Source organism: Alligator sinensis, unplaced genomic scaffold (assembly GCF_000455745.1).
Source record: "Alligator sinensis unplaced genomic scaffold, ASM45574v1 scaffold4_1, whole genome shotgun sequence".
Taxonomy (NCBI): Eukaryota; Metazoa; Chordata; order Crocodylia; family Alligatoridae; genus Alligator; species Alligator sinensis.
In genome coordinates, this window is record NW_005841887.1 from 4,109,749 (window position 1) to 4,132,205 (window position 22,457).

At 46.3% G+C, this 22,457-nt stretch overlaps 1 protein-coding gene across 1 annotated transcript in view; it reads left to right on the plus strand.

Annotated features, from left to right (window-relative positions):
* Window positions 1-364: 364 nt before the first annotated feature.
* Window positions 365-22,457, plus strand: part of ITGB5 (integrin subunit beta 5) — a 104,922-nt gene continuing 82,829 nt past the window's right edge. Inside the window, exons 1-2 of the mRNA XM_006017914.3 lie at window positions 365-445; window positions 14,431-14,635. Of these exons, the coding sequence (XP_006017976.1) occupies window positions 14,599-14,635 (37 nt within the window). The 5' untranslated portion in view covers window positions 365-445; window positions 14,431-14,598. The remainder of the gene's footprint in view (window positions 446-14,430; window positions 14,636-22,457) is intronic.

Sequence of the window (22,457 nt, forward strand, 5' to 3'; positions counted from 1 at the left end):
CTTTGGGAATACTTTATTAGAATAATCAGCTACTTGCTCTACCAGAATTCACTGATCTTTTTGGAGCAGTGCCATCTAATTTTTCCTTGAATTTTCAGAGGTTCGCAGCACTTTCTGAAATCAGCAGCAAGGGCCATGTGAACTAATTGCTTCCATAATTAAAGCACCAGCTTATTATTGGCTTTTAGAAGGTAGACTTTTTTTCATGGCCTTCCCTGGTTTGAACTTTGGGAAGATGCTTTCCCCTTGAAAACATTTGGGTTTACGCTAAGTCGAGCATGCCGTGTGTTGCAAGAAGCTCCCTGTGATGGCTTTCAATCCGTTAGATGACCCTGGTTTTTTCTTCTTTGTTGTTGAAGGTCTCAATATTTGCACGAATGGAAGTGCTACCTCTTGTGAAGATTGTCTGCTCATTCATCCCAAATGTGCGTGGTGCTCCAAAGAGGTAGGTACTCTGCCTTGTTCTGCTTTTCCTGTGACTCAGTATAAACTGCTTAATGCAAGAAAAAGGCAGGTTCTTAGTTCCTCTTCTCTCTCTTGTCCTTTCCCAACACCATCCCTCCGCAGTGAAAGGCTGATATAGGGAGGGGGAGCTCTTCCATCCCTGGCAGACTTTATGGTGACACACGTGTGATCTATACATTTCTTGGCAAGCTAAGAAGTAGGTCTGCTTATTCCTTTCTCTGCATCCTAAATACACTTGCCCTCTGGAGCTTGCTCAGTGCAATGGCCAACCTGAATCAGCAGGTTTCTTTTTTGTTTTTTTAAATGAATCCCATACGTGGGGCTTCATATTTTCAAACGTCTGCTTGCTGCTGAAAGTTGCATGACGGTGGAAAAGTAAATGCCTGTTGCTGAGCACTTCTGCCATGCTCACATCGTTAATGGGGCTTTCTGGACTTCTAATGACGCCACGCCCTGGCCTTTGTAATGTTTTCTGGGCTGGCTGCCGTTCCAATACAGGCTGGAAAAAAGGTGTCATCTTTTTGTCATTGGTCATTTTGGACATTTTTGGTCATTTTTTTTTCTTTTATAATGTTCGCAGAATGACACTGCCTGAAAGGTCAGGCATCCTGCAGACCTCTTGTGTGGATGAAAAGGATCGGATTATTTCTTTAGTGTTCGGATGCAGGAGAATTGCAGACTACTTATGGATTAGGGTCTCTGTTTGGGCAATCTAGTGTCAGACTCAAATCTTTGTCTGACAAACCCCCTTTACTTTGAACTGTGTGCTCCGCGGTGGGATGGCTGAGGGCGTAGGGAGAAGAGAAGGCTTGTCCGGGTTGCTGCCTTCCTTCCCAACTCTGGGAGGAAGGTGTAGGAAAGGACAGCTGGGCCAGTCTGGAGGAGGAGGTAACCTGTGGCAGGTGTTGGCTGAGAGTAGCCTGTTTCCTCCCCTGAAGTATAGGTAGGGTTGGGGAGAGAGCCGTGACAGAGTCACGATTCCCTCCCTTACGTGTCTCTTGTACAGGCACATTTACCTGGGAGGGCGGCCCAGAAGAACGTCTCGCTGCACGGTGGGGGCATTTACAGCATGTCTGCTATCTAATCAGACAATATCCTTTAATTATTAGGTACCCGGTATTCTCCATTGTGCATGGTGCTTACAGGGAGACAAAAGAGCCCAAGAGCTTGCGGTGTGTGCACAGAGCGCTCGCTTCGTGGCAAGCCTGGGCCCTGTGTTTAGATGTAGTTGGTGAGTTATGAGTCTGAGCCCTGGGCTGCAGAGGAAATATGCTGTGGTGGAAAAAAAAAATCCTATGGTAACTTTGCCTAGAAAGACGTATGTCATGCAGGGTCTGAGGAGCTGCTGCTGTTTAGTTTTCTGCTGCGTAAGGATTTATGGACAAGTTCCCTTTTCCAAGCACAGGCATGTTGCTTAGCCCAGTAATATTAAGTGTGTTTTACTCTCTCATGAATTAGGCATTAGTCTGTATGATCCCACCTCTAGATGCTGACCTGGCAATCTATTTGCAATCCAGTATAGGTCCAGCAGGCTTTCTGGGCGTGCTGGCCAGCGAGGGAGTCCTTAGCCTTGCAGCCTCCTTGGGACAGGGGAGGTCACGGGTCCCTGATGCAGTGTGGATGAGACTGAAGAAACCAGGTGTCCTGGAGTTTGTTCCCTTCTCCTCACTGTGTTAGGAGTCAGGGGAGCAAATCTGTCACTTCAAGGAAAGAGAGGCATGCAACTTTGAGAGAGACCTTGGGAGTTTAAGAGAGACCTTGGGAGCCTGCTTACCCTTCCCCTGCACCTTGTGTGGCCGCTCAGATCGGTGCAAAGCGGGTTAAAATGCTAGCATCAGCAAGGCAGCTGTTATATGTGCTTCCAGCTCACTTTGAATCGGCATACAGGGCGTCCTTGTTGCCATGCACCGTGTGTGCTGGCCGGGCTCTGAGCATTGTTGTTTTTTGTGTCCCTCCCTTTCATATAACAAGCGAGCTGATCCTGTAATGAAAAAAATGCCAAAGGAGTTCTATTAATAACCCTTTTACGAGCCTGCCTAAGGACCTGAGCACGAGCCATTGTGCAAAGAACAAAAAGCTGCGGGGATTTAACAAGGCCATCATATTGCCAGCCCCTCGATCTGCGCCCGAAGAGGCTCCCCTGCTTGTGTGGTCACTGATTCGGCTGGCCGGGAATGAAACTCTCCGGTTGTCTCAGCTTCCCGTTCACATCCCACTTCTCCACTGCCACTTTTCTTTCTAGGCTAGGACATTTTATGCAGTTCTTTCTTCCGCGTGGGCTCTGCTTTTCAGCCTGCCAGAGCTGCTTTAGTGCTGAGGCACTTTGTTAGCTTTCATGTATTCATCGGCGCAGCTGCAGCTTTTCCAAGGAAACCTGTTAACACTGCTAATGCCGCGTTACCTAGAGTTGTACTAGTTTTCACAGCTTTTCGAGAGGTTGAATAATGTGTGGAAGGAGCAGGAGAGCAGCAATAGCCTCTGCTTTTGAGACATCTTGTATACAGCTGTAAGGAAGTCTTCTTTAAGCCAAGTCATCTGTGGCGGTGATATGAGAATACAGGAATGCTGTCTATTAAGTGGGGGTAACCAAGTAGGGGGTGTGTGTGTGTGTGTGTGTGTGTGTGTGTGTGTGTGTGTGTGTGTGTGTTCCCCCCAACCCCCCTTTGTTGGCAGCAAAAGGCCATTTCGATACAACTCTGCCAATGCAAATGTTTGTCTGGTGGTCGCTGCGGCTGCTAATTGTAGATTGGCTTTTAGTATGAGCTGCGTGACTGTTACATAGCAAGCAAGGCTTTTTTAATAGCTCTTAAATGGAATCGGAGGAGGGGGCACACAGAAAAGTACTTGTCTGCTACCAGGCTGGAGTACTTATTTAACTATCTGTTTCAAACTCTGTCTGCAGAAATGATATGTTAAAAACTGTTACAATAGCAATTGGTGTCTTTTGGTTCAGCTTTAGTATCCAGCGCACCATGTATTTTAGCATGAAATTAAAAAAAAGAAACCTGCCTGTAATGCGCTGTCTCTTATTCTGATGGGGTATAGCAAACTGGTGGTATTGTAAATTGGCAAGCTGGGTGTCCGTGTAATTCTTTTTCAAAGACAAATTTCCTTCTCTGCATTATAAACATCACCCTAGATTTTCAGAATCAGTACCCCAAACACTTCTACGTACATTGGGCTTCTACTTCACTTCTTCCTGTTTTGTCTTTTTTTCCTCTCCTCCATTTCTATTAAACTCAAACAGTGACAATCCCATAGTCTCATCAGCTACACCTACCAAATCTGGATTTTATAGTCAGTTTTACTTTTGTCTTCTCACTAATAGGTGTCTGCAACCCGAGCATTCAGCATTTGTTTAGAACATGCATTTTCTGGCAGCATAAAATATGGAGGCCTTGGATTGTAAACAGTTCAGGGAGTCGTTCCTAGCCCTAGAATATTGTAGATAGGAGTGGCTTTTACAAATCTCACGTTGCTTGGGAGTAAAACCCAGTTAGTATGCTAGTCTGTGTTTTATGCTTACCTTGCACTGTCCTGAAGGATTTGGGGACAGATTTCACCAGTCATCTTTGCAGGTCACTGACGACTTAAACCTTTGACAGGCCCTGCAATATTTGTTCATGTGCTACTATCCTGATGGATCCCCCAGTACTGAAAAATATAGGCTTGCTTGTAAATGGAGCACAGTCAAAACGGGGAATTATCGTGGAATCCATGGATACTGTTTGCTAGTCTCTCTTTAAAGTAGAAATACCTTAAAGGATAGCACCTAAGATCTACTGTGCAGCTGGCAGCTGCTGAACTTTCCCTGCAGGTACAGAGCTGTCGGCTTGGATTTCCACGATTGAATGTGCCATAACCACTTCTCCTGCAACAAGCTGGAACAAGTGACCCTTTTTAAGTCTGATTAGTTGTTTTTGGATCGCTCCTCCTTTTGATCATGAGGGAGGGAAAAGATGTTTAAAGAACTTGTAGGTCTCTGAACAGCGATTTCCCATAGATACAGGACTCTCAGTGGCGAACAATTTTAACGTTTTATATTGCTGCCTCTCACTGTAGTGTCTAAGCACCTGGCTCGAGAGGAACTGGGCAACCTGGGTTCAGGTTTCTGTTCAAGTCTGTTTTATGGATTTTACATTACACAGTCACTGAATTATAGATCAGAAATAATTCTGGGACCAGGGTTGTTGTTCCCTGTCATCTGTCCCTAAATTGCCCCTGCCCAGGACAGATAGTTTTTGGGATCGCTCTTTTGAGGGGCTGACTCTTTCCCTGTGCACTGTATAGGGAGCCTGGGATACACAGTGCTGGGTTCTGGAGTCCACCCTGGAGGTCCTCGGTGTCTGGAAGTCGAGCATTGCAGCATCTTCTGTACAGACACTAAAGTGATCCAGGGGCAAGATGACAGATGCCTGGATTGGCATGGCCAGGCCCTTACGTGGGAAGAAGGGGCTGAAGTTTCCTTGCAAGCAGGAGGTGAAAGGTGTTGGCTTCATGCATTAATGCTCCCTGGATGGAGAGTCAAGAGGACCCCGAGGTTTTGTACTCCTATGATCAATGGGAACCATGCACTTGCAGTGGGAACAGGGACCTGGGTCATTCTTTAAAGGCATTTTCCCTTTCCATCCAGGGTCCATTAGGGTCTGATGATGTCTCTGACAGCTGCTGTATCTTTTGGGCACTTTGGTAGGTGTACATCTCTGAAGGCAGGCAAGGTTCATTGGGTAAATCTGATATCTTTTATTAGACCAATTCAAATAGTTGGAAACAATTCTTCTTTGCAAGCTTTCAGCCACAAACCCTCTTCATCAGGCTGAGAAAGCCTCTCTGAAGGCGGCACTGATCATTTCCCTTACAAGTGAATGTTGCTGCTTTTCCCTGACCTTCCCCAGAGAGGAAGGGACTGGATCCATGTAGCAGGTGTTGTCACCTCCGGGGCTGCTTGACCTTTGGCAGCAAGCTGGGGCTGAAGTCTACTGGGTGTAGCTGGTAATTCACAGCTGTTTGTGCTTGGATTTAAAGCCTGGGTTATTATGCAACACGAGTTGATCGACCCATTTGAGCAGAACAGCTCTGCTGGCTGCAGTTCTGTTGCCTTGATTACAGAGAAGCAAACGTCTGCTTTTAATTCCTTTGCAGTAGTCGCCAAGTCCTGTAAATGCCGGTCAGGCTCTTGGTGGGGCGTCCAGACTTTTGTCACGAACTTTCTGTATCTGGGCTTCACTAGTTTTTTTCCACTGGTGGAGGGGGAGTGGGGAACAAGGAGCTAGGCGGTAAGATGTCAGTGATCACAGACTTTGAATAATTGCACAAAATCATTGGCACCGTGGCCTTTTATTTGAGTGGCAGATTCAAGACTTTGGAGGTCTGCGAGTTTAGGGGCAAAAAACAGCTTTGGTTTAGTGCTTGTCTGACAGTCCTCTAGCAATAAGTTGTGTTCAATGAATGTTTCTGTTTGGGACATATATATTTTTTTTCATACCGAAATCTTGCTAATGTTGTTAGAGGAGGCATGCTCCAAAGGAGGTGTTTTCAGTGGAGACTCCTGGGACACAGATCTGAGTAGGATACGCTACCACCTTTTCTACCTGCTGTGTATAATCTTTGTGCCTAAAGAAATTATGTATTGGTCTTCCCTATTCATTTTCTGAGATCACCACCAAACTCTACCATCTTTCTTCCCATCAGACTGTAATGACAGTAGAGGGCTTGTCTGTAGTAACTGTTCGGTATCAGTTGGTCCCCTGGGTTCCTGCGAACTCGGTGGGCTGTCCGGTGAAGGTCGATCACTCTAAAAGTAGCTTTTATTCCATCCTTGGAGCTGCCATTGCAATTTCAATCTCTGTCAGACTTAGTGTGGATGGGGCGAGTGCAAAAAATGCAATATAATATGTATTCCAACAGGTTTTGATGAGACCATACATCTTTTGATCTCTGGTATTTATGCCTGAAGGCTGACTTGGGAGGACTAAGATGTTACTAGAGAAATGTTAAACAATGAAACTTTGAAAGGGAACATTTTAGGCTGAATTAGTCTAAAATTGGACCTAATAAAGACATGTTGGCGAACGCACAAGTCAGCAAGGATTTGATGCACTCTTAGATAGTTTCCTTCTCAGGCTTCTTGGGGCGCCTATACATGAGCAGCGAGGCTGCTCCAACGCACTGTAATTACAGCGCATTGGAGGAGATTCGATGAATCAAGTCGGCTGGAGCTTGATAATTTCGGCGCTCCAGCAGACTCCAGCATCACATGCAGCAGTGTCCGCATGCTGAGAAATGGTGGTGGGGGCACTTTTAACTAAAGCGTCAGTGAAAGCGGCCTCGCTGCCATTTTTCAGTGCAGGGACGCTGATACACATAGTGCTCCAGGCGCTGTAATTAGAGCAGCTCTCAGAGCCACTCTGATTAAAGTGCCACCCCCGACTCCCAGAGTACATGTAGAAACGCCCCTTGTGATCTGGTTATTGTATAAACTGAACAGTTTGTGCTGCTTACAATGAATCGAGCTGGCTCCTGTATAATTTTCCTACTGTTGATCCTTTTCTTTTTTCCCTCTCCTCCCCCTCCCTTAACTAATCTCCGTTTACGGTCTGTCCTTGGTATAGGGGATTATTTGAAAGGCATAAAGCATACTGTAGACACTGCCCTCAATAAGAATTAATATACCAGGTGCACACCTTCTGGACTGATCGGTTTTTCTCTAGAACACAATAGCACGCTGTTTGTTCGCTGATCCCAGGGCTATTTATTTGGCTTTTTTATACGTTAGGCAGGCAGGTGACCTAGTTAGGAGGTTACATGCATGTTCTTGCACGCCTGCTGCTGCTTTGAATGTTTTGATGTTTCTGGTAGAAATCCAGGCTCAGACCTTGATGCTTGGTCCCATCTCAGTTTTCAGGGTTTGGCGTGAGTCAGTTCTTTTAGATTTGTGTGAGTGTGTGTGTGTTTTCTACTGCTCTTAAATGATCACACCTGTGTAATAGGCTTTTTTTTTTTCTCTTTCCCCACTTTCTTTCCACTTCATGTGTGTTTGGGAGCCTGTCTCTGCCCTTGAAGATCCTTAGGGTATTGTCTACATGGCCTCCCCTTGGGCCCCTAGTCTACACTTGCAAACTAAATATCACACACTGTCTTCCGCTGGGTGCCCCAGAGACCGGCATTAAGACAAAGTCTGGCGTGTGCCCCATGGCCAGCTGTGATGAGTCTTAGGAAAGCCTGGCAGCGGCACTGGGGGAGGTATTTGGATTATTTGGATCTGGGAATCCAAGCCACCCGCTGGGCTTACCTGCTGGTGCCTTCCAAAGACAGCGAGTAGATGAGGCATGTGATGTAGGGGTAGACCCTGGGTCCAGCGAAAGCAACCTAGGCCTGCCCTTCGTGAGTGTGTGGTGCCCAGGGTGTGCTACCAATGTAGGATGGAGAGAATTGAATGACTTTACTCTCTATTTATTTATTTTATTTCACATAAATGGTGTGATAGGCTGCTTGAAGCATTACACGGAGCTGCTGAGATGCTGCGAAACGGGTGTGCAACTCGGGAGCTATTGGGGACCACTCACGAGTCAAGTTTGTCAGCGGAGGACTGGGTAGGCGCCTTTTCCCAGTCACTGGGCCATTGCTATTACCCTGGCAGTGTGTGTGTGGCCTGTGGGCTACATGTTGTGTGCCCATGCTGGAGACTTCATGGTGTAATAAATAAATGAAATAGCTGCATGCCAGCTTGGGTTTTTAAGTCTCTGTCTAGCATCAGACTTCCCCATGTGTTGTGTTTTCTTTGGCGAAGGAGACCTACAAAAAGGACAGGAAAGTGCAAGAAAAATACCGTTCAGTGTTGTGCAGGGTCCAGAGACCAGCGTGCAGCAAACACCCTTGGGTGGGGATGCCAAAATCTGTTGATTTTTGTATTCCAGCTGCTAAGCAGCAATCTGCTTCATTGCACATGTCTACTAGTAGTGTTGGGGCAGGGAGCTTGGAGGCCCTGGATGCCTCCCTCAGTTATCCAGAGCCTTATCTCCGAGAACTAAAGCCCTTGCACACCTTTCCTTTCATCTGTGGCTCCTGCACGGTCCGGGGAACTCTCTGACAGGTTTAACTTGTGTCAGACGTGACTGTGAATGGATGTTTGCCAATGGTTACTCATTGCTGCTGTGATAGCATTAACTTGCATTGTGTCAATTGGGGTGTGTTTAGCAGACTTGTTTGATCTGCTGCTTTGGCTTTCCTGAGCCCTCCCACAATTCTGCACCCTGCTCTGCACCAGTGGGGGACCAAATGCCAAAGTGGGGTGCAAATTCCTTATCAATTGAATTGGTGTAACTTATGTAGCGAGGGTCCTGGAGATGGAGTATGAAAGTATGGAGGATTCCCTTTATAGTCATCTTCCAGCACCCTCCTCTGAGTTGTTTCTCTTTGCTACACTCCTTCAGTCCCACAATGTGTCAGTTATGTCATGTCACACAGCATCTGCATTTCAACTTCTGGGTGCTGTCTTCCTCTTCTATCCAATATCAGACCCTGAAGAGCTTGAACTAGAGTTAGATCAGGGTCTGGTCCAGTCAGGAAATTCAGATGGTCCTATCTTGGGCAAAATAAAACAATTAGACAATGCATATATTTAATAAAAGGGTGGATGAGCCACAGATGGTAAATGAAGTGACAGCTATTAATGCTAGAGGTGTGTGTATGGGGGTGGGGAGTATACAGGGACTAAGCTAAGTCTTGCCAGTTGACTTGGAAGTAGTCTGTTGCTTATGAAAGCTCACGCATTTCTAGATGAGTAGGTCTATATAAGGTGTCACCAGCCCTGCTTTCTGCCTGACTTCAGACCAGCTACCCCTTTCTAATAAGTAACATTGCCTTTTGTGTTTGCAGGATTCACTATGACCTGTCTTAATTATAGGACTGTGCATGGGGATGCAGCAGCTCCTGGGAGAGTTCATCTCTCAGAATAAGGAAAAGCAAACAGGCTTTCAGGGATGGTCTCTCTGTGGTCACTTCTAGACAGAAGAGCATCAAGAAATGCATCCCAATAGAAGCTGATGAATTGGCATTGCCTTGCTGTACTGCTTGCCCAGATCAGCCCACTTTTTGGTTTATGCTGGTCCCTATGCCTTTTCTCATTCAGTCACATCAGGGGGTGGTCGCTGTAGTGGCAACATCCAGGTCTCCCTGTTGGTGACCCTGTTCTTGGTCTCCATTCCTGGGCCCGTTGGGGTGCATGGCCTGTGCTGATAGGAGAGGCGAAATCAGGCCATCCAAGCACATGATCAGTGAGTGGTCTTCCACTGTTCACAAGTACAAATGCATTCACTCTTGTGTTACTGCGTCTTCCTTCCTGTGTCCACCGTCTCATTTAAATAAACCCTGCTGAGAAGTTCGCCAATAGGGTAAGCAATGTCATGTGTAGCAACATTTTTCACATTGTAACTGTATGCTGCCTATAAAAAGATTGTTTTCTCCTCTTCCCTGTACCGCCTGCCCTTGTAGGACTAAAGTTAATTCCCCCTTTCCAAAATAATCAATTCTGAACCCAGCGCTCACTGCAGTTGATGGCAGCCTTTCTGTTAACATCTGCGGGCTTTGGAGCTGGTCTTGGAGATGCTGAGTAGGAGATCCAGTTTAGCGATTGACTCCAAGTATCTACCCGGTTTGGGGATTCTCTACAGAACATTTGCCGAGTATTAGACCATGGCATATAAAGGTACACAAGCCCATGCAGGTGGCTGGGCTTTCAGGATTCACTATGGCCCTGTCCTAATTATAGGACTATGCATGGGGATGCAGCAGGTACTTCTTCATAGCTCTTGTGTGATTAGTTTAGTCCGCTGTTCTTGCTCTTTTCTAATGTGGTAGTATGCAACTAATGGAAGTAAAGCTACCGAGTTAATTCAGCTGAACCTGTCTGAGGGTGTAACCCTTCAGCAGTGCCTTCTCGTGAGGGGGTTTCAGATGATTGTTGCGGTAGGGCCTAGCAGCGTGACACACAGACACCATTAAGCTAGGTCCTGTATAAGCACAGGACAGTAAGACCATCCCTGTCTGAAAGAGCAAACAGGCCAATATGCATTTTTAACCTTATAGATTATGCTAGGGAGCCCTTATTCCCCCTGATGAATTGGCTAACTCCACAAAACCCTGCTGGTTTCTGTAAGGCTACTTACCTGGGTAAGAGATCTCCAGGTGGATTAAGGTCTGCGCTATGTGATTGCTGATGTTGTAGGCTCTTAGAGGCAGGGCTTCTGCTACTCCATGTTAGTGCAGTGCCTAATGCAGCGCGCCTCCAGTTTTGGTTAGTCTCGGCTCTGCTGTAATAAGAATATTTCCATTATTCCAGAAGGCACAGGAGGTTGTGATCACAAACTGGCAAACCAGGGGGGAAAAAGAGCCATCATGCCTGGATGATCTCTGCTCAGCAAGTGTACGACAGGAGCTGCACTACTGCAGCCCCTGGTGTGACATACTAGTGGAAAGCCAGTGTTAGTGGGGTCCAGAATCAGGCCCCTGGTCTCCTGACTTCCAGGTGGGGGCTCTAGTCCACAGAGCTTTTCTCTCTTTGCATGCCTACTGCCTTTCCCGTTCTGTACAATATGTTTCTCGTCCTGTTTGGAGGGATGAGGTGCTCTCTAACCACTACTGAAACCAGTGGGAATCTTTCCACTGACTTCTGTGGAGTCGGACCTGACCCTTACAACAAATAAACAGATCCCAGCTGAACTTTTTTGAAGCTGTTCCTTTACCCGCTGTTTGTAGGCAAACAGTATTTTTTTTGTTTTACAGTAGAAAGAATTGGCATAGTCTTAGGCCTTCTGTTTGGAAGTCCATGTGTTTACTGAACCATTCCAGGAAGGCCACGGTCATTGGTGTGATGCACCATCTCTTGGCAAGACGTTGTCTTTGGGATAGGGAATGTAAATGGAGCATTTTTCAAATAACGCTAGCCCTGCATTGGAAGAGGAGAGTGGAGCGTCTCCGTGCACATCTTGGGAGTGCAGTCTTGCCCTCATGTTTTACCAGGTTGTGAGTAAGTCCTGATTTCAGTACTAAGGAAGAAGCAGTTTGGTGGCTGAGGAGAAGAGTTGGGTGTCAAGAGACTTTATGTTTGGCTTTGCCACTGCCATAATCACGGGCAAGCCCCTGACCCCTCTGTGCCTCTGGTTTTCTGTCCGTAAAGCAGAGCGATGCCAGGCTATGGTGGGGGTGACTTCCTTATCAAATGGCTCGAGATCTGGTGAAAGATACTGTGTAGAAAGAAGCTCATTGGCTTGACCTGGGTAATTGTTTCTCTCTTCCCACCCCCATCTGTTGAGTGAATGAGTGGAGGGTCAGCCGGGTTGTATATAGGGACAGTCTCTCTTTGTATTGTTGTGGGGTTGTTCCATGGGATTATCATTAGACGGGCATCTTGGTGCTATATGCTAAAAACGGAGGAATTAAATACATGAAAATTCAGTAAGGTTTGGGTAACTCCCTTCAGATCCTTTGAAAACCCCACACTTCTCCCAGCTCTCTGGAAAAATGCTTCCCCCTTTCTGTGGCTGGCTGGAACAAAGCCATTGCTTCCTACAGTGCTGTGTTGTGTATCTTGGATTAATCTTATCTGGCACTGGGGGTGAGGGTTATCTCCATGCAGTAGAAAGGAGGCTCCCTGTGGTTGTAGATCTTCCTCTGGCACAACACATGACAATCCTGAGCTGTAGCCAACACCCCTGAATGCATGCTCATACCTACAATGGGAAATGATATTAATCATTAGCCCGGCGGGAGGGCATGATGAATGTTGAATCGATTTATCTAGATTAACAACCGCATCTCATTCATTCCCTTTTCTTTTAAAACATGCCATTCCCAGAATACATACGTCCCCTTTCCATCGTTCCCATGTACACAAAACATACATCTGCTTTCCATCGTTCCCTCTCCTTCCTAGCCCTAAGAACTTGAGACTTGCCATTGACTGGGTCAGACCATAGGTCCACCTTGCCCAGTATGCTGTAGTTTCACTGGGTAGTGTCCGCTGCCTCATTGGACTCATTTGAGGGCTGGCGGGCACTGCTTGGCGTCCCCCCTCGGTGCACCGGTTCTGAACCTTTGACCCTCTCCCCACAGTTCCCATCCCAGTTTTGTTATCATTTGTCTCCAGAAATCAGCTGCCGCTTTCCCGGGGGCCTCCCTTACTGAGGGAGGCTTTTATTTTTACTTGGTGGGCACTGGGCCACGATCCCTTAAAGTGGCAAATAGGCATGTGTCACAGTGGCAGAGAGTGGATACTGGAAGGAAGAGTGAACTGGGTATGACCAGGGCTGTTTTGTTCCCCACCCCACTGACTGTTCATGTTATACTTCATCCTTTGGTCCTTTTTTTTTTTTTTTAAACTTAATGACCCCTTTTTTTTCTTCTTTTACAAAATGTTATTGAATTGCCACCCTTGAAGCTTTCCATCCAGCCTTCCATGGTCAACTGGTCTATACTGGGGCTGTTAAAGACATGGCCTGTAGGTCAGCCTGTGGGGCTTTGGGAGGGGCCAGGAATTCAGGAGTCGTTGGCAGTCCCTCAAAGTCAAGGATGATGTCCATCAGGGTTGATGGGCCCTCAGGTGACTGAGGAGTCCAACTCTGGATGCACACGCTCTTCGGCAATGGGGGCATGTTGTTGCGCATGGGGTGGGATTCGCAGCCCTGGGTTGGTCTCTTTCTCCTTCCTCCGCCACCGCTGTTCCACCTCAGTAGCAAGTCTTTGGACCTCAAAGTGGTGCGTGCCTTGGTGGACCAGGTGGCGCCACACCGAATGGTCAGCAGCTTGCTCCTCCCAGCCATTGGTATTGATGCCTCCGTGCTTGAGGGCGACCTTGAGTGTGTCTTTGTACTGTTTCCTTTGGCCACCCTTTGAGCGTTGGCCAGTGGAGAGTTGGGAAAAGAGAATATGGCGAGGGAGGCAGTTCTGGGACATCCGGACGCAGTGGCCCATCCATCAGAGTTGGTTTCTCAAGCGCAAGGCTTCAAGGCTGGTGGATGCAGCTACATGGAGGACGCTCACGCTGGTCCGGTGGTCCTCCCATTTGATCCCCAGGATTCGGTGCAAGCACCACTGGTAAAAGCTCTTGAGGGTCTTAATGTGGTGTTGGTAGACAGTCCAGGTTTCACTGCAGTAGAGAAGGGTGGTCAGCATGACAGCCTTGTAAATCAGGCCCAGGTTTACTAGTAGGGCAAAAGGGGTTTGGTCCCACCATCAAAATCCAGGGTGTAGAGCCCTGTTGGGGACACACTTCAGCTGCAGGGGGTGAGTCGTGGCTGTATGAAACTCTTTGCTGCTGCCACTTGCTCCACCACCAAAGGTGGGTCCATATTCAACCTCTGAGGAGCTGTGTGGCCAAGATCCAGCCTGGGAGGCCAGGTAGGTATGACACCCTTGATTTATGCTACATTTGTCTGCGCTATGATGTTGCACCCACGTGCATTGTATGATTCATGGAAGGATGCTGGGAATGTTGTGCTTGTTCTGGGACATTCAGCTTTCTGTACAGACCTGTGGATGCTCGTTCTCTGAGCAGCCTTTCCTTTTCTACTATTCTGTCTCATTCCTCTATTCATGTAAGGGTTGTTCTTCCCTCCCATCCTTCCCATCAGTGACTATATCAGACTCGGTCTACAGTATATATCACTCTCTTCATTCCTCCAAACCCACATTTCATGTAAGAAAGATCACATCTCCAGGACTATCTAGCCCTGGTCCTTCCCATGCTTTTCTTCCTCGGTGCACGCACTGTTACGACATTTCTGATTTTATCTTCTTCCATGATCTGAAAGGTTTGCTCCAGCTCAGCCCTGGGCACCTTTGAGGTGAAGCTGTCCCCTTTCCCTGTCCACTTTCCTTTTTCCACTTTTGTTGTGGACGCCTGCATGTCAAAAAAATAAGTTGTGACACCAAATTTGTCGTGACACCTGTTCGTTCTCTAACTTCTAGGACTTTGGCAGCACAAAATCCATCACCTCAAGGTGCGACTACATAGAAAACCTAATTGCGAATGGCTGTGCGGGAGCGATTGAGAGTCCCCAGAGCAGCATTAACATAGTGAAGAACAATTCGCTCAGCAGTAAGGGCTCCAGTTTGACCCACTCGGACGTTACTCAGATGATGCCTCAGAAGGTCTCCTTGAACCTACGCCCTGGTGAGTGTGTAGTGACTTGGGCTTTTCTTCTGGCAACTTGTGCGTGGGAAAAGCCGACAGAGTTGAGATATCTCATGATCCTGTTATTAAAGACGTGCAAGGCAGCTGCAGAGCCATACTGTACCCTACTGGTTTCAGTCTGTCGGTGTTGTGAATCTCAAAACGGGAGCGTTAGTACTTCTTTTCATTTGAGAGGGTGCTGTAGTTACGTTCCACTTAGCTCAGTCCTTTTATAAACCATTTTGTAAATGCTAACCGTAGCCCTTTGTAAATATTGAAAGGGAGCCCCTCAGCTCTAAAAAATCAGTCATTTAACAAATGGCTTTGGTTTCTACACCAGCTTTGACAATAGTTTTATGAGGAGTTTAGATTATGCATTTGTATGTGGTTTGGATAGGAATAATCCTACCTCTGGCATGGGATTGGACTATGTGACCTGTGAACGTCCCTTCCAGCCCTACTTCTATGACCAACCTTCACAATTTTTGGTGGCATTATAATCACAATATCTTAAACCCAACTTAAACCACCCCCGCCAACACAGCACATCTCATTCCTCTATCGCAAGGTAAAGATTTAGAACAACGGATACTTCAGGACCAGACATCAATTACTGACGTGGGGGAATGGGCCCTGTCACTTAGAGCCGGGAGCATGTCCATAGCCCATTATCATTCCTCTAAGCCATCAATTCCTCTGAAATATCTAATTAAAAAGGGAGGCTTTCATAAATAAAAGAGCCAGGATTGACCTATGGAAGCATGGTTATTATAAAAAGCTTTCTGGAGAAGGGGGGTAAAAATAAGATTTAGTGTGGGTTCAGAATTCTTGCAAAAATATTTGGCAGGATTCTTGCAAAAATATTAAGAAGAAAAGGGCTCTTTATGGCAAAGAGAAGCAAAGAGAAAAGCCTGATTCATAGAAGGAAAAAGTGTGTGTGTGTCTGGGTTTTGTGTGTTTTCCCTTTTTTCTTTTTTTCGCTACAGATCTTGCACGCACACTGAACGATGAAAAATGTCCCTTTATACCCATAACAGGGGGCAGACTGTGCTGCTATTGGTGGTGTGCTATGCCGATGCTTATTGAAGGGGTCCACCAATTTTTGCAGAATACAGTCCTTAAGTTTATGAAGGAGAAGGTAGGGCAGTGTGGCACCTTTTATAGACCAGTCTATAAATTGCCACACTGCTGCCTTCTGCCTAACTTTAGATGAATATAGTTTACCCCTCTCTATTTATGAAGTAGTTAGGAATCTAAATAACATCTATGTAGCAGTATTTCCAAACTCAAGATTGAAAATTGTGCATCAGACCTCAAAATATCATTAGTCTGGCTTCTGAATCATAAGCGTGCTGTGTGTGCTTGTTCTATCTTTTGTTTGTCTTTAAATCCCCTTTCCTCCGTGCCTGCATATGTGTGTGCATGAGGCCATTGCAGGCTGAAACATCAGGCTCTAATGCACATGCAGCATGCTCCTCTCTGGCTTCTCAGAGGAGGGCTGCCCTTGCCCTCCCCTTGCTGTATGTTGGATAGTTTTCCTTCAGCAAAAGAGCAGCTCTGATTTGGAGATACGTCCGTGGTTCTCAACCAGGGTGCTGCAGGATTCTTTCAAGGGTGCCAGGGGGTGCCACCCAATATTTGCACTGTTAGGTGTGCAATCACCTATTCGTGATTTGCAAGATAAGCCCAGAGATGTCAAATAGTAATCCACGGTGTCCAAAGCAGTCTGGGGTTTTTTGGTGGAGGCGATTCTGTGTACTTTGGAAGAGAAGAAGTGCTCTACTACTTTTCGAAGGTAAAAGAATGAGTGAAAGCTGAGAGCTGGCATTTTCTAAGGGGTGCCTTGAGTCTAAAAAGGTTGAGCACCACCGAGAGCCACTAAGAAGTTTGTTAAAGCAGTTGGTGGCAGAAAATACTGAATCAGCAGAGTGTTGCTCTCAAACCCTGACTCCTTAGGACTCTGCCTATCACGAAACTTGTAACCAGCACATTCCATAGCTGCTTCGTAAAGCAGTTTTACATGGATTGAAACATTTTCAAGCTGAACTATTTTGTCGCTTCAGGGTAAAGAGATGTCAGAGGATTCCCATAGGAAGACCTGTTTTAAGCTACTGGCCAGTCACCTTTGTGGGGAAAAAAGAGCAGCTCTCTGGCTTACCAGATGTTTTCTGTACTCACAATGGAGGACAGTCGTCAGCGACTAAACTGCAGTACTGCAATAAACCCTGGCTATGTTCAGGTCAAAATGTAAGATCCACAGTCTAGAGAGGACATTTGATTCTGGGAGAGAGGAGAAGAGGGAAACTGGGTTGGGTGGTGGGGAAATGAGCAGGTAAAAACACACCCCTTGGAAAGAAGAGGCAGTGGCAGTGCTATTGCCCGTTAGAGTCTGGTCACTCCTTTCTTGAGATGACCTGGCTCTTAGCCGGGGCAGGTAGATGTGCTACACACACAGTGCACTGTGCTTTGCTTTGTCCAGGTTGTTTTGGCTTGTGATTTATAGATTCGTAGATTCATAGACACTAGGGCTGGAAGGGACCTCGGAGGATCATCGAGTCCAGCCCCTGCCCCAGGGGCAGGAAGTCAGCAGGGATCACAGGATCCCAGCAAGATAAACATCCACATTTCTCTTGAAGGTGCTCAAAGTAGGTGCTTGAACCACCTCCGGCGGCAGGCTATTGCATACCTTGGGGGCTTGAACAGTAAAGAAGTTCTTCCTTATGTCCAGCCTGAAACGATCATGGAGGAGTTTGTGACCGTTCGACCTTGTCATCCCTTGGGCGCTCTGGTACTCGTGAGAACAATAGAAACCACTCTTCTAAGCAGAGAATAAGAACGAGATTGTGTGCTTGGAGGCAGAGCCAGTGGGAGGGGTGACAACAAATTACTTTAAGCCACCTTTTGCATCTTTTCAGTTCTGTGTCGGTCAGCGCTGGGACGAGAGGTTGCACTAGCTCTGCCTGGGCTGCTCGTGCCAGCTCTGTAGTGCAGAGCTGCTTAGATTCCCAGTATTTCTCAGCGCTGCAGGAACCCCCTTCTGCCTGTGATTTTGGCTGGTGATGCCTTTCCTGTATTTCAGACCAGCAACTTAGAGTGGAGCAATCATTATCCATTGGCCTTGCCCAATAGTGTTTCACCTGGATCTTTCTAATTGTCTAGTTATAATGGTCTAGTTTCTAATGGTCTAGCTATAAGCCAGACCTGCAAACCTCTATACCTAGAGGTAGGCTTCTGTGTCCTTAGAAAGATTCCTAACTCACTTGGTATAGCTCCATTGACTTCAATGGAGAGACAGGATTTATGGTCCTGTAAGAGATCAAAATCAGACCGTCTGTTTTAAATACACTATGGTTAAAATTGTCTCTACCTACAAAGAACCTTGGCTGGATAAGAGGAATATAACCCCAGGAGATGGAATTAATGACTAAAAAAATCATGTTTTATTGTCCACTTAACCCTAACCATCAAGCAAAAAAAGAAATAAGCACTTGTGCGGGAAGCCTGAAAGGCCCCTCCCAAAAAAGTCACCATGTGCTAAGCAGGTAAGCCTTCTCCAGCTTCATGGGTAAATCTCTCTTCTCACTCTTACAGCACTGACTCAGAATTAATTCCTGAGTTTGCATCATAATATCGGGTAACAGGAGTCAGTGCACCGTGGCCCACCCCTACCCCGCCCCGGCTGCGGCAGAATGGAGCAGTGCGGGACACAGCCCTCCCTTCTGAGGCTCCTGGCCAACGAACCAGATAGGATCAATTAGCAGACCGGGTATGGCCCACAGGCCATATTTCGCCCACTCCTGGATTAGTCCTGTCTTGGCAGATGAAACCAGTAGCACGTGTAGATGTTGCTGCAAAAAAAGAGGCTTTCTCAGCATCACTGCAGTACACGTGTTCTACAACACGGACAGATCCTGCAAACACTTACATACTAAATTTGCACCTTGTAACTTGGTTTTGGTGAAACTGCTCACAGGGTGTGAATTTTAGGCACTTGTATAAGTTTGCAGGGGCCTGGTATTAGAAGAAGCCTTTTCCTTGTGCTGAAAACTTATCATGCTTTTTGGGTATAATCCTGACCTTACAGAAATCCGTGTCAAGAATACCCCTGATTTCAACAGAATGAACATTTCATCATTTAGCCAGAGTTCATTTGCTTTGCTGGGAAGAGAGAAGAGCTGTATGTGAGAACAGCTCTTTGTGCACAAAGGAAAATCCTTTTTAGTAACCTGAAAGAAGAAACCTGCTTGTTAGGAATTTGAGGGCACGGTTGTGGGGAGGGAAGGGGGGGATGAGCTGCGTGCCACATCAATCACATACACTGCGCGCGTATTTAGTGCTGCAGGTGAAATTAGTACTCGGAAGAATCTCATGCGGTCTGGAGAGCAATGAAAGGATTGTAGCTTAAAAACTTTCATTGGTGTTAGTGATTAAGCATCTGTTGCTCTCTAGGGAAGAGATGGGAGTCATTAGTGCTTCTGAAGATTTAACAGGCTTGGAACAATGCTGCGCTTCCTGTTTAATGTGCAGCAGCAGTGACAGATCTTATTATGAATGATGATGTAAAATTTAAATGCAGCTAAATAAAATGCTTGTGCTTTGTATGTTGCTTGTGCATGGGTGCACAAAATGACCGTTTAAGGCAGGGGTTTTCAATCTTTTGGGGTCAGTGCACACCTGGCAGCCAGTCGAGAAGGAAGGAGTCCCCTGGCTCGGCTAGTGTGCCGGTGGCAGAAGTGCCAGTGGAGGAAATGGTGGCAGTGCCCACTGCTGAATACCCCCTGAGGCCTTCCCAAGTACCCCCAGGGGTATGCATACCCCCAGTGGAAAACCCCTGATTTAAGTCATCTGGTTGAAATACAATATATCAGATGATGTCATATCGCCCCTCATTTTCTTTCCATGCATGGGGTGTCTCTCTTCCTTGCAGAGGTTGGATGTGTCAGAACAGAGCAATAATCTCTGTGTTTTAAGTTTCCTTTCAAATTGTCTAGGTCCCAAACTTTTGTTTTTGAATAAAGTACAGACTCTAATGGGAAATAGCAATCTGATTTACTTACTTGTCCCACTCCCCCCCACCCCCATGTACTATGCATTCCTGTAACACTAAATTCAACAGATTGCAATTAAACTGCCTGTTCTCCTACCCTCTCAATCAGTGTGAATAGATGTGCATGATCATTTATGAACTTCCCAGATTGCCTCTTGGGCAACATGTTGTGATTGTCTGATAACTTTGTTCTTTTGTAGGCCCTCTTTTAATTCATGTCCTGTTGCATAACGGCTTTCCTGGATTGCAGTGAGAAAGTGCTACTTAAAAGGAAGCTGGGAGAGGACAGGGAGGGGTATTTATTACTCTGGCATGCTGCTTCTAAGATACTAGGTTTTAGAAGCCATTGTCTGGGAAGCCATTGTCATGGGCTGCCTGCCCATGGCGTGGCTGTTAATATAGAAACTGCCCCTCTTTGATAGCTTCATTTTTATCAGCAATTTTATTGTGCAAGTTGTAGGGGGAAACAATGAAATGTCATAAAAGGGGGCCTGGTTTGGAGATATCCCTTGATCTAAACCTGCCGGGAAGTCATTTTAAGGAGCTGTGTCTCCTGAACTAAGATACTATGTCTGCCTCTCTTCCTTGTACCCCATTGTAACTCTGTCAAACCATTGGGAGAGTGAAGATGTACGCTTGTGTGAGAGAGAGGAGAACTGGGGAAACTTATCTAGGACAAGGTTATTTGGGTAAATGTGATATCTTTTATTAGACCAACGAAATAGTTGGAAAACGTTCTTTGCAAGCTTTGTTTCTTTGAAAGTTAGCAAAGAACAATTTTTTCCAACTATTTATTTAGTCTAATAAAAGATGCCACATTTACCCAAAGAACCTTGTCTGCCAGCATCCTTAGACTAACATGGCTACAACCAACATCCCTGAGAAGTTACCTGGGGTTATCGGATGACAGGCAGGTTGTAATGTGCCATAAATCCCATGTCTATATTTAGTCCCAGATTTTTTTTATATCCAGTGGATTTATGAAGTGAAGTTTGTAGGCTCGTCTGCAAAAGGTGTTTTGTAAATTCCCGTGAGGATTAGAACTGAGAGACTGGGGAGAGGGTGGTTGTCTTGTGAGAGATGTGCACCCACAGGTAATGGGGCACTTTTGTCTTTGATGGATTTTTTTCGGTGTGTGTTTGTTCTGGCACGCGGTTCTCGTTTGGTTTCTCCTACGTAGCTTCCACCGGGGCATTCAGTGCACTGGATGAAATATCACATTTCTGGAGGTGCAGGTGTAAGATCCAGGAACGGAGATGGTTTTCTTGTGGGGCATAGTTATTATGGTGTTGGGTCATTTCATTTTTGTTTAGAAACTCTCCCTTTCTGCCTTCAGAATGAAGTGCAGCTCTAAATGACAAAAACGGTTTTTGGGGGGTGGAGGGACAGGGGTTGTCCCCAAATCAGTGCCTAATTGAGGCTCAGGGTATGTCTAAGCTACTGGTTCTCAACATTTTTATACTCAAGGCACCCCTCGGACAATGTCTGCCCTTAGTTTTCGCTTGGTTTTTTGACTTCAGAAAACTAACAGAGTAATTCTTCTGCTGCAAAGAGCTCAGAAAGACCACACCAGACCAGGACACTTTAACGCTATGGATTCCTATTTGAAATCTCTGAGGGTGTTTTAGGAATCGAGTATGTATACCTAGCAGCGCTAGCATTGCATGGCATGTCCCGCAGCACTCTTGACAGGATCTCAAGGCACTTGCTTGAGCTGGAGAAAGCTCCACACATGCCCAGACCTGGAAAATAGGCAGTGGAAAGAGCCTGGAAGCAACTCCAAGGTATTGCCCCTGCTAATTTGTGGGGCTGGGCGTGTGTGGAGCGAGCCTGTCGGGTACCCATCCCAGGCTCACAGAAGACAAATTTGGACCTTAGTCCAAGATGTCAAAAAACTTTTATCCATCCTCCTCTTCCCCCTTCCTGCATGCTTGTAGCTCTGCTGTGTTGGATTCAGTGAAGGAATAGCATATGCGTATGTGCTACTGAAAGGAAGGCATGCTGGGTCTGGGTTTTGCATGTGATACCAATTTTACATTGCAGCAGGAAGCTGTTTTGCAGAACCGTTCATACTTTCAACATGAATCTCTGTGCTTGTTGCTGGTAGTGGTTAGACTGATTATATAAGAAACAGAAGGTACGAATGAAGCCAGTCAAGTGGGGGCCGGGGTGAAAGGGGGAAGTAGTTCTCTAGGAAACATGTTCTTGACATTGCCTCCAACTTTTCTGTTCCTGCAGGGGACCAGACCTCTTTCCGAGTGCAGGTTCGACAGGTGGAGGACTATCCTGTGGATTTATACTACCTGATGGATCTCTCCCTGTCCATGAAGGATGACAAGTGCCAGTGGAGGAAATGGTGGCAGTGCCCACTGCTGAATACCCCCTGAGGCCTTCCCAAGTACCCCCAGGGGTATGCATACCCCCAGTGGAAAACCCCTGATTTAAGTCATCTGGTTGAAATACAATATATCAGATGATGTCATATCGCCCCTCATTTTCTTTCCATGCATGGGGTGTCTCTCTTCCTTGCAGAGGTTGGATGTGTCAGAACAGAGCAATAATCTCTGTGTTTTAAGTTTCCTTTCAAATTGTCTAGGTCCCAAACTTTTGTTTTTGAATAAAGTACAGACTCTAATGGGAAATAGCAATCTGATTTACTTACTTGTCCCACTCCCCCCCACCCCCATGTACTATGCATTCCTGTAACACTAAATTCAACAGATTGCAATTAAACTGCCTGTTCTCCTACCCTCTCAATCAGTGTGAATAGATGTG